The following is a 13,120-nucleotide window of genomic DNA, read 5'->3' on the forward strand; positions in this document are numbered from 1 at the left end:
GAACCTGCAGTTTTCTATATCCTGAGTCTGATTTCTGAAAATAGCCTTTATCACTTTTTCCAAGACTGAAATCTGAGAGTAATTCTTCAGAATAAGGAAGTAGGTCAAAGCCAACTGTTCCACTTGTTTCAAGATGCCAGAAATCACACGAGTTTGTATTATTCGAGAAAGAAGAAAAATATTTTATTACATATCATTGAAAACTATGTCAGACTAGCTAAATGCTTTAAAACGACAAGAGTAATTATTTTTCATCTACGTTTTAAAGTTTATAATTAAATGGCATCTAGGAGACTGTTGGTGTATATTTCTATAAGGCTAGTGTTAACATTGCCGTTTCAACTCGATTGTAGAATTTTGTGGTAGGAAATGTGTTCATTTGTTTTTGAATTCTTACAATCTTCACACAGTTCCTGGAACAGAAGTTTAAAAAATGTTTGTTGGAGTATATTTAATGTGTGCGTGTATATGTGTTCATCTATACGTATATATGTGCACGTACATACATATATACAGATGTACATATACACGCATGCACATAAAAATACATAAGACTAAAATGTATTATAATCTGTGGAAAAAAGATATTCACTTAATTCAGATCCCTCACTATCTCACCATTTTAAGGTCCTTGTTATCGACACAGTCTTTTTCTCTTGAGGCAGTGTTGTTTCAGTGTAGAGCATTTGAAGGGAAACCTGCCTCCCTCACCAACAGCCACACCAACCTCAGGGGAAAAGGGTGACACATTTTTCCCACACCTACTTCCACAGGAAAAAGACTTAGCCTTTAAATGTTATAACACCTGATATTTAGCTTATAGGTCAAAGAACTGGGCAAAACGAAAGCCATTTCTGTCAAACCTATACCTAATGAAATTCTATTATTTAAGGATATTTCATCACCCTACTACAAAATACTTTGCTACATATCCCAAATGAGAACACAGTAATTCCTTCAGTTAAATATAGTTTTTAAAACATAACAATTTTTGCTTTTTTTTTATTTTTTAAATAAGCAACTGGTCATTGTTTTTCACACCAATCTTCCTGGGCTCAGGAATATGTGAAAATCTTTGAGTCTGTTTTTGACAGAATGGGCAGAGTTCTTCTGAAGACCTTCAGGTTTCTTTCAATGCCTGTTTTTGCTGTTCATCTGAAAATAACGGTTTTGACAGGCAGCTTTGTCTCTGCTACCAACCCCATCCTGCATCTCCATGACAATAGTCAGGAAGTCATTCACTTACATTTATGGGGGACCCATTGTGTGAAAGGAATTGCACTAGGAACTTAACAGGAAACAGTCCATGTGAGTCTCAGCATTGAAATGTCCTGTAATTAAAGTGGTATTAAAGGCAAATATATTCATGATATGTGCACTTAACTGACAGAATGAATACATATAAATATGCTCGAAACACAACACATACATAGAAAGATTTAATTCATAATGCAGCATAATGGTGGTTGTGGTGACTTACAGTTACAATAAATTATTTTTTAAGACTTTGTAGAGATTTTACTATAAAGAGGGCACTAACCAAATTACAGATAGAAGAAACTAGGGAAGTATAACTATAATACTAATGTTTACTATAATATTACACCTGGCAAAGGGTTTCTTGCCCATTTTTTACAACATCCAGTCACTCATTTTCATAGTTGAAAGAACGACAGAAAGTATCGCAAAGCTTATTTAATGAAAACACATAGAAAAAAACAGAAAAAGAATAGCCATCAAGGAAAACCTTTAGAGTAAATAAAAGGGCATCTTCTGTGTGCAATTAACTAAGTTTTTTTTTAAATTCACAATGTAAAATTGCTGGCTGATCTCTCTTTTCAAATACTTTTAAAGCATAAATGTATTGTGGAGATATTAGCATTTCCATAAATCAGAATGGGAAGAAAGCTGTAGTGTCAATCATGTAATTTTGATGAAATTATTCTGAAATGGTATGAGGCAAAGGAAACCTGATCTCGTTGCTGGGGTGGCAAACAGCCCACCACTGTTAGATAGCTCAAGTGCCACATCCTGCATCTTGTTAAATGTAACTCAATCCAGTCTATTTCAGCAGAAGGGTCTTTATTTTCATCCTGGCACTCCAGTCTTAAAGTAGACTAAAGCTTAAGTTTGTTTAAAGCTACAACATGATTATTCCTATAAAATAATTAGTGACATTTGAACCACTTTCTGATAGACTCGATTTAGTGGGAGACTAAGTGGCTTTCCACATGTACTGAATCACATTTGAAAACGCTGCTAACTACATTGGAAGCACAGCATTTTTGACGGAGTCCAATGGTGTGGATTTTTAAAATTCAGTGTAGGTTTATAGAACATGATTCTTTCTTTAAAACCTGCTTCACCTATCCCACTGCTTATGGCCAATGCCTCTAGAAAGTTTTGCCATGGACTGATACTTAACGTGAAAATAGAAACTGTAATTCTATTCAGATCGTCGCGATTGTATTTTTATACTTTGCTATGTTTTAACTTCTGGCAGTTATTAAGAAAAAAATAAGTATGAAGATGTACTTATTTTGTAAATTAAGATATCCACAATTTATTTCTGAATCTAAATGCTATTTGGTGGGTATCTGTCTGTAGACCTGAGAAATTCTTCAAAGATCGCTGTGTAGTGTTAATCATTGCCACGTCTTTGCCTATGTATTTTAACTGATAATGCAGGTAAAAGGGAAATGTTCCTGTTGAAACTATTATAGTAAAACATTCCATTAGGATGGAAAATTAACTTATTTACCAGCCAATCAAGATTCCCTGGTGTTCTGAAAACAGCATGAAAGAAAACTCTTCAACAGTGAAAATACTAAAGAGTGCCATTGACCTATGAAAGGTAATGACTTAAAATATAAATAATAGCAGGAGATATTCCCATAATAGTTATACAGGTGTTTCACCTGATGACCTAAACTTCTCTGCTTCCCAAAGTTAAGTATGACACTTATCTGGGAAAATAATTTGCCCTGAAACATAAATATTCACTAACTAGGAAGCTTGCAACTCAGGTTATTAAAACTCACTTGCATGTCGAGGATTTAGTCCCGGTAATGAGTCCTCTTCTAATTTAAGGCTTCATTTACCATAAAAGATACAATTCTTTCTGTACTGTGCAAACTGTGAAAGGTGGAGGATCTCAAATAAACATCTGGCCAATGAGTCACCAATAATTTGTTCAGAGGTGAAATGCTGTTCCCCTTCAGTCTACAGCTGCCTACAGTTGCCGGGCTGCTTGTTAGTCCAAGTCATGGTTTCTTACTACTGCTTTCTCTACTCTTTGTATCCTAATTTAGATATATTATTCTCCGTGGTCAAACCTGCTGCACTTGATATGTAAATTTGGTGCATTTAAAACCTAACATGCAATACTTACAGGACAGTTAAATAATAATGCAATATTTACAGGACCCTAAAATTAATGACAGCCTAGTTCCTCCATTCTGCTTTTTCATGTAACATTTGTAGTGCCCACTGCAGGGATTCTGAAGGGGTCATCTTTTCTTTCTCCAAGAGGACATTTTAGAATCACTGTTTCCTTTCTCAGCAATATTTGACACGATGTCCTGGTTCCTCCTCATTTTCAATTCTGATGCCCAGAGGTTGAGCCAAACTCTGTGACCGCAGAGGCTTGCTCCCTTGGGTGCGGATGCAGAAACTTGGCCTAGGAACCGCAACTTCCTGGATGTGCTTGTATTGGGCAATGCCAAGTGCGATATCTGATTTGATCTTAACGTGCTTTGGGATGAGGGGGATGATCAACTTCATTTCTAGACAAAGAAACTAAAATTTCACTGGTATTGCTACAAGTTGTGGTCTTGTGCCTTAAGCCCACATATCCTGTCTCATATAATACATGCATTTTCACAGTTGTGGTGGCTTGCTTTCTGGGAGTTTTATAACCACCATTCTTAATTTTTAAAATGAAAAAAAAAAAGAGAGAGAATTTATTGCTGCCATTTGGAAATACTATACATTTGGAAACCTGTTAGAATGCTCATTTCAGTTAGCAACTATATCAGCAACATACTGTGATCATTTGAAGGCTAAGGAAATCTGAAGAGAGGTCTTTAATCTGAGAAGAACTACATAGCTGAATAATAATAATAATAAAACAATGAAACAATGACACCTCCTATGCTATTCTCTTTCATGGGCTGTACTATCATTACATTGGCAGCACTTTTTTTTTTTTTACATTAACAGCATTTTAAATGAGCAAATTAGAACTCTCTGTAATGCTATTGTCTACACACCCATACATGCTTAATATCAGAGCATGGGAAACTAGTGCAATTATATCTGCAAATAAATTATTTCTACCAAACTATTAAAGTTGTGAGATTTCTGGGCCACAATATTTTCACTATCTAGGATATTTTCCCTCTTACACTTTAATTAGTTAATTAATCGATCCATTTATTAATAGGTTAAACCTTACTCTGTGCTGAGTGCTATGCTGAGCACTGAAAATAAAATTTTAAAAGTTTCTCTTCCTTTTTGACATTAGAGTGTTCTAAAGAAACTTAAAAAGTAGTAAGAGCTATAATAGTTCTATGCGCACAGTATCATAGACTCACAGAGGAGACAGCTCCCAGAATACTCCTAAAACATTGTGAAAAATTATGCAAGTCCTTTTCTTTTCTTTCTTTCTTTTTTTAAGATCTTATATCCTGAGTCCCTAATGCAAAATCCCGATAAGGCAGATTAACTTTAGGGGAATACAATAGCCTGTAATCGTAAGTAATCCAACAAAATATATAGATAATCTGTCATCAGCTAGGGTCTTCCGCAATAACAGAGAAGATAGGATATGAGAAATGAAAACAGATACAGGATTTGATGAAAAGAAAATAGTAGTCTACCTTTGAAACTAATAACACACTATATATTAATTAATTGAATTTAAATTAAAAAATAAAAACTAAAAGAAATTTTTAAAATTAAAAAATAAAGAAAATAGCAGTGAGCTATATTTTAGATGAACGAATACATAAATAAATCCCTCCAGGCCAAAGGAGGCTTAGAAAGCTTTGCAGACAGTTTTTATGCTTTCAGGGAGAAAGTCACCAAAAAATAAAAAATAAACTGGTGCTCCTCACAGGGAGTACAAACCACTGTTCTCAGAAAAGTTGGAATTTGTTTTGCAAGTCACAATGTTTGACATCTACGTGATTCTCAAAAATTTTGTTGAATGAACGGGTAAATATGAAATAAATACTGCAAGAAATATGGTAAGTAAAATGTTTTCGAAGGTGACTGGATTTGAGAGTCTAGTTACAATTGCATCTCTGGAACCTTGTGAGGTTTGCCAGGTTCCACACAGTGGCAAGCACCTACAAACTCCTGTTGACAGCCCAAGAAATAGATCAGCATGTTGAGTTTGATTCACTCAAATTTGGTTTTCTTATTTCTCTAAACATTTTTATTTTGGCTTAACAGAATCGAAATAGGTTTACAACATCATGAAATCTGTAATAATTAATATGCCAAAATGAGACAACCAAACACCAAACCATCTGATGCTATCAAAACCAAAAAATCAAATCCCATTTCTACAAAGTTACACCATGAGAAATGCACTCACTTGTTAAAAGCTGTAAGTTCAAAAAAATTCATATTATTATTTTTATGCCTCAAATGGAGTTTTATAAAATTCACTCTGTTAATATTGGGGGGAGGGTCTTTGCCTAAATTACTAAAGCCATGGATCAACTTTTAAAAAGCAAGTATGGGAATCATCACATTATCATTTAAATCCTCAAGTCAAACCATTTTCAACTTGGATCTGTAATTTAAGAAGAGGCAAGGCTGGGCGTATTGGATATTATTTCTCCTCTCATTGATACAGCAGGCATGAGAAAATGAATTTATGTTGATTGATTTTCAAAGCGATTTATTGTATGGGTAGGCCCTGAGGAAAAATGGGGAAGATCTGAATTTTCTTCCTAAATCATTTAATAATAATATTGATAATAAATTGTTAGCTAATAAACAGGACACTTCCTGATCTTTCCCATAAGGTGACAGCTGCTCCTATAGCCAACACAGTGAAATAACACCTGGCATATCATTCTAACCCCACCCCCATGCCACAAAGGAAAAAATGGAGGTGCACGGACTGGACCAAATGATACTTAATACTTGAGAGAGCAGAGGAAAGGGAAGAACATAACTGAAGTCTTTTCTTCCTGACTCTTGCAATTTGGAGAAATCTGTGCCCTTGAAAACCAGAATACACTGCAGATTTTGAGTCACCATCCGCCAAACAGTTGGTTTTGCCATTATAATAAACCCTTTTAAAGAACTTTAATTCTAGGTTTCAGCATTTCTGTTCTCCATCGTTATCAGTTGTGAACTCTTTAAAAACATTAAAAGAAGTAAAGGGGAAAAGGCTGTTCCTAGAATATAGAGATTTTAGAAAACTTTACATCTGAGGTGAAACAGTCTTTTCAGTGGGTAACAAAAGGAAACTATATGCATCTGCTTTGCCTGAGTCAGATGTAAAGTAATCCTTGAAACACCCCTACATAGTTTCTTCATCTTGTTTATTTAACACAGATCTGCTTATTTATTTATTCAGTGAGAAGGTGTGTGATATGCCTTTCCTGAAAGCCAAATAATTAATAACTTCATATTCTGAAACACTCAACAGCCAACCTGCTCATTTCATTTGTATTCCACGGACGCCTCATTTTTTCCTCCTCACTGCCTGGCCTGTACTGATCAGTATTAACAATGGGATTTTTGTCTCACTTGAAAACTTTCCTGTTCCATTTGAGTTGAGGTGGAGACACTCTCACTTTAAAAAAAAAAGGGTTGGGGGGAGAAAAAAGCAGGTATTTTGATATTTTCATTGTTTTGTTATTTCAATATGCTAATATTCAGGGACACTGCATTCACTTATCAGATAATCTGATAAAGAAGCTGTAAGTGATGACACGCTCCTGAAGTAGATGTAAAAGAAAAACTCCCATGTTTAAAACATTTTAAAATGTTGGAAAATACGATAGATTTTAGAACATCAAAGAAAGACTGGAAAAATAATCATTCATGTTTCTAATAACTGGATTTTAGCCACTTCTGGCAGCTCTGATACTAACCATAAACACAATGTTAATTCATCCTTTTTTGTCACTCTTTTCCATCCCCCATTCAAATTTGGTAACCCAATGAAACTCACCTACTCAGCCCCAGGAATCAGATTCTCAAAGAAAGAGAAGCTACCACCTCACCTTAACCATTCATAAACTTCCTCTATAATTCCTGATACCCTTTCTTGTCTAAACTCTTCTTGAAATATGCAGCCACAAGTAATCTAACTGCCCAGTTTCTGGTCTCCTGCATTGATCTAACATTTGTCACTTCAATTCATTTGAAAAATAAGGAGTCTTTTAAGTCTCTATTTGTGTTAAAGTATCATGAACATTGATGTCACAAGAGAAAACACAAAACAGTTTTTGTTGTTGTTGTTGTTGTTGTTGTTGTTTTTCCCAAGCTGTTACAAAATTATTCCAGGGGAAGGATGAGCTTATTTTCCTGAAATCTCCATTGGGGGTGGGGAGTGTAGAGGTAGGGGTTGGGGGGTGGGGAAGGGGAGTTAAAGAACAAGGGAAGAGTTAATGCTTCCCTAGAGAGTGAATTGCCTTTGCCTTTTACCAATTCCTCCTCTCAACTCATGCTTTCACATGTTGCTTATACTAAAAGCATTCACAAGGGTCAGATTCTGAAAAGTTTAACTTAATTTCTTAAATATTGCTTTTAACCTGCCACCCCCAGCTTCCAGTGACTACTACAGTTCTTCTCAAATCTATCATTTTTGGCTAGAACAAATAATGCATCAACTATTTAATTTGCCCAATTAATAAGATGTCTTCTGATCTTCTAAAGAATGTTTTCACCCACGCAATTCTTTTTTAGAAAAAGAAAAGGTTTCAAATTCCCTGTACCAGAAAAACCCTCATTAAAAATGAATTTCCAACATGAGATGTCAGAGCAAGGACAAATGTTAGACTATGACATTTGCTATAATTCTGTTGATCACAGGCCTTTCTCATATAGCAGTAAAGCATCCCTTGAAGAAAGAAAAAAAAGTAAGAAATAGCAGATGTTAGATAGAAACTAATATCAGGGGTTTTCTCTTTTGCCTTTTTTTTTTTTTTTTTTTACGTGACTCAGTTGAATAACACCTTGGAGAGGGTACCAAAAATTTGTCTGTTTCTAGTATCAGTTTCCTTCTTGGTGTTGCTTCTTAAAGGGAACTGGCTAACCAGCTCATGTCTAAAATTCTGAACTCAGTTATTTCTCTTAAAGAGGTCATCTCCTTCTGTCAGAGACACACACTTTGGGAGCAGTACTCTAACCAAGCACAATAAAACAGGTGGAATGAGATTACAGGGAGAGGCAACCGTGTTTATCAAAGAGTACCATAACTTCAGGTATATTTAATCTACTAAAGTTTTACATACATCTAAGTTATATTTCTCCTTATATTATTTTATGCACAAATATAGGAAGAGTTTTCTCTTACCCAGTAAGATCTATAGGGTATCTATAACCTGAGGAAGTGCTTGGAATACCATCTCCTAAGTTAGAACAATCATTTCTGCTCTTTAATGACAGTATTGGTTGCCATCCCAATTTGTTTTATATAAATAAAATACAGAGATTGGGCATTTAAAAAAATACCACATTGGTTTTATCCAATACATGCAGAGGTCAAAAATACGTTTTTGGAGGAAGGCTTTAATATGTATCTTCTGTGACCATACAGGTCTTTGGGGGAAAAACAAAACTTAACCAACCTGTTGAGAAGTTGGAAGTGTTGTTTCTCTAGAAAATCAAGCACACCACCCAGAAAACTGTCACTCTCACTCAAAAGTCTTTGTAATCCATCTCACTATGGAGTAGGGTGAGGTTAAAAACTTCTGATTTATGTGACAGCAAGGTATACAACAGCATGATCATCATAGTAAGCACCTGCTCAAATTTGACTCTGTAGGAAGAGCTGATCACATCTGAAAACTTGAAATTTAAAAAGATATTAGGGATTCAACTGCAAGTCAAGTTAATTATAGCACATGACATAGACTGTGAGTTAGAGAATCATTGAACATAGACTACTTTGAAAAAAAAAATAATAATATTTTTCCTTTATGCCTTAAATAAAATTTAATGTTAAAAGGTCAGTATATTATTTCTGACTTTTAAGGAATAGTAAATGATGCACTAACATCAATGGCTAAGGTGACAAATAGGGCAGGCTTGCTCATGCTGGAGCTTAGGCCACAGACCATCAGAGCAGGGAGTGATGTTCCTTAGGGGGTGAGTCAAAATTTTCCATTTCACACACACAGCCAGATTTTGAAAAGTTCTGATAAACACCCACACAGATCCAACCCTACTTGTTCCTACCTCAGCTGAGAAGTGTGTTTAAACTTCATTATTCCTTACGTGTTTGGAAGTATAAGAAAAAAGTTGAAAACAACTTGAACCCTGACGAAAGTCAAAGACTTCCATAGAGGTAGAAATATAGGTTGCAAATACTTTTGTATTTTTTTAGGCATGTGGTTTTTCTTTTTCTTTTTCTTTTTTTTTTTTAATTACACTTAAAATACCTATGGCATGGCTACACTTTTCTATTATTTTATAATTTAATCAGTCGAACACAGTTATGCTTACCCAAAGAATTTACTGTTTTCATACTTCTTAAATTAAAAGCCCACAGATAAGGATATGTGAAGGTGAATTTATTAAGCTTTCAAAAATTTGAAAAGACACAAAGATCATAAAAAATTTAGAGGGTAAGAAAAATATCAAATACAGATAAGTATATGAAAGTGTTTTTTTTTTTCAATTATGTATGTGTTTCTAAACATGGGGTGTCTGTGCTACCAAATTCCAGACTTCAACATTAATTTAAATTACTTGTTTTACAAAATTAAATAACTTTGTCCTGATTCTGTGGTTCAAAATCCAGATTGAATATCTTTCCTCCCCATGGAGTCAATTCTGATCCTCTTTTATCTGAATTTTACCTACAACCTTTCATTTTTCCTGGAACACATCATAATGTTTCAGAATTAGACATTATGCAAGTGAAATGGATCCATTTCTAAATTTGCTTATTCTGCTTACTTTTGACAAATATAAACTTGTTCCCCTACCTAGTACCGAGAGCTAGAGAAAAAATAAATATTTAAAGACATTTAATATATATATTAATGAAAATGGTGCAACTATTTAAATTATTCAAACTGATTATATGTGATATTTCAAAAGGATAATTCATTAATCCAGTCCTCTAAATAATCCCAAGTAACATGACTTCCTCTGTAGAATAAATGTCTATAGAGAGTAATCCATGGAAGACAGGCAAGCCTCTTGTCGTTTGTAGCCTTAATCCATTGCCCAGAGCGTGAAAAGTGCTCAGGATAACAAGTGTGGGATAACATTATTTTTGGATTTTATTTTCTTAACAATACTGACTGATCAATAGGCTTGCGGAAACTGACAAATACAATACGGTCAGCTTGATGAATCAATCTAGTGAAGTAGAGAGAATCCCTCCACCCCTTCCCCCATTCTCCCTCCTTTAAATCCTCTTCATCCTCTTCCTCCTCCTCCTCCTCCACCCACCCAAACACACACACACACACACACACACACACACACACGAAGAGACAAAGATAGTGAGAGAGAGACGAGACAGAGACAGTGACGGAGAGACAGACAGAAGGAGGGAGTGGAGGGAGATATTTTTTCCCTATTGGTCTGTAGACATCAAGTCATGAGGTCACGAAAGCTGTAGTGACAGATGCTTAGATCTTTTTTCGAAAGATTACTAAGTAAGTCACTTTCAGTAAGTGTTTACATTTGTAATTGGGAGACTCACCCTCTTCTTTCAGTTGAGAAATTCCCACACTATTGAAGTAGGGGTCTCTCTTCTGTATTTCAATTGTGTGTGTTGTATGGGGGGCAGGTAGGGCAGAGAGAGTTGAGGAGTAAAGAGGGGAAAGTTCTGTCCTATTAACTTCTATATCTCCCCAACCCCCCAAATCCTATAAGAATATCAGCTTTGGAGAAAAATCAAAAGAAAAATAGGAGAGAAATTGAAACACCTCAGACACAATGTCTCTTTAGGAAAGAACTGAGAGTGTCTGTGTGACTCCCTGAACATACACACTCGTGTGCACAAAAAATTTAGTAACCCTTCGCCAGCTCATGGAGACACAGAGATATCCTCTTTATGTTGGTCCTTGACACTCAGCAGGGACTTTTGTGAACTTTGTCATCTTCCTCTGCCCTTTAACCAAAACTAGGGAAGTGGCTTTAATTAATGAGATGTGATGCATTACAAATGTTAGCCAGAGCATTCCAGAAGCTGAAAAACCATAGATGTTTTTAAATTCTGAGTATCCCTTTGAGTTGTAATTTATAATTCTCAGTGGACCTATATTTGTCTTGAACTGATTGTTGAAATGGGCTTTACTAGGAATTTCTTCACTGAAATTGCAGTGGGGCGGGGGAAGGGGGTAGTTGAGCCAAGGGGGTTTGTTGGGAAGAGGGAATGATCTCTAACAAGGCTTTAAAACCTTCAATGGCTAAAGTTATAGTGGTGAAAAAGATATACATATAGACATATATGAATATATGTGTGTATCTATATGTATATATAGATACATACATATACACATATAACACACTAGTTCAAAGGAATTATACCATGAGTATCAGTTGTAAATTAGGTAGGGAGCAGATTTCAGATTTTTTTAATCAAAATTGCACCTAAAAATGGCTATAAAACAACGCGTGCCTTGGGAAGTAAATTTATAGCTACATGCCTTTCACAGGCACGCTGGAGGGTTCTGCTCCCAGCTCTAATCTCTATGAGATGTTTTTTGCATGTGTTGTGTGACAGGAGGGAAGGGGAGTGGGTTGAGCTCGCCTGTTCTCCCATTGTCAGCCAGTCTAGTGAGTGTTGGGAAAACCTGTCTGTGGGATCTTGTGTCATCTCTCCCTACATGTGTACAGGAAAAGTCCGCGCTGCTCACGGTTCCTCTCTCTCTCTCTCTCCCTCTCTCTCTTTCTTTCTCTCTCTCTTTCTCTGTTTCCCTTTCATTCTGCTTCCCCGGAGCTGAATGAAGCAGAGAGCAGGATTAGAGTCCGCCACCGGCTATCAGAAGAGCCTAGATAAAAGGAACTGCTTCTTAAGCACCACTGCCGCAGCCCTTGTTAATTTTTTTTTTTTTTCTTTCCACACAACAGTTGTGCCTCATTATCTGGTGCCTGGCTCGATTTTTTTTTTTTTTTTTTTTTTGGAGGGTTTGAAGTTTCTGGGCTTCAGTGACTATTACAGAAGAAGAGGTGTTAGTGTTGCCGTGAGGTCTTGATTGTCTGCATTTATGAATGAAACTGACCTAAATCACCTGTTACCTCCAGTTTCCAGATTGTTTGAACTTCTCTGGCCGCACAATACAGGAGGGAAGGCTGAAGCAGCCTAGGGACCTACAGCGTCTGCAGCATGGGCTGGTTCGCTAGGATTGTCTCTCTTTTCTGGGGAGTGTTACTTACAGCGAGAGCAAACTATCAAAATGGGAAGAACAACGTGCCAAGGCTGAAATTATCCTACAAAGGTAAATCTTTATTTTTCTTTTATTTCGGCTAGCTTTGTAATGCCCCCTGCCCGCGCCCCCCCGCACCCCAACCTTTTCATTCCTTGAACTCCCTCCCAACCCAAACCATAAAACCTTGAGTTTAACCTGGGAAACCCATGTGATTGTGTATATCTTTCTGAGATGATTTAAACACTTTTTTCTGAAAGCATGTCTCCTGTTTGATATACGACAATTTAAATGCAAACAAAGAACATTTAATCACATTTGCAGAGAAGAGCTGAATGCCTGGTAAATGCTGAGTTGTATATGTGATCATATGTTCTGTTAATTTTTCTGACTCTACTTCTATGAAAATATCTTTTAAAAAATGGCTATTGCAAAAAATAGTCTCTTTGTAGATGAGTGCCTCACCTGTAGTAATTGTTATGACAAATTGTATTTTCTTAGTTTTAGGCACTAAATGGTTAATCGTCATCATGAATATTCAG

The 13,120-nt window shown here is 35.9% G+C and overlaps 1 protein-coding gene across 3 annotated transcripts in view; it reads left to right on the forward strand.

Moving 5' to 3' along the window:
* The window catches only part of SEMA3A (semaphorin 3A), a 306,101-nt gene that overhangs the window by 90,761 nt on the left and 202,220 nt on the right, over positions 1-13,120 (forward strand). Inside the window, exons 1-2 of one of the 3 annotated variants that reach the window (XM_032873237.1) lie at positions 11,928-11,988; positions 12,457-12,650. In XM_032873237.1, coding sequence (XP_032729128.1) covers positions 12,539-12,650 — 112 coding nt within the window. In that variant the 5' untranslated portion in view covers positions 11,928-11,988; positions 12,457-12,538. Of the gene's footprint in view, positions 1-11,927; positions 11,989-12,062; positions 12,651-13,120 lie in introns of those variants that run through there. The other 2 variants (XM_032873239.1, XM_032873236.1) reach the window with 2 other exon arrangements.

Source organism: Lontra canadensis, unplaced genomic scaffold, assembly GCF_010015895.1.
Source record: "Lontra canadensis isolate GAN:19392208 unplaced genomic scaffold, GSC_riverotter_1.0 scaffold48, whole genome shotgun sequence".
Lineage (NCBI taxonomy): Eukaryota > Metazoa > Chordata > Mammalia > Carnivora > Mustelidae > Lontra > Lontra canadensis.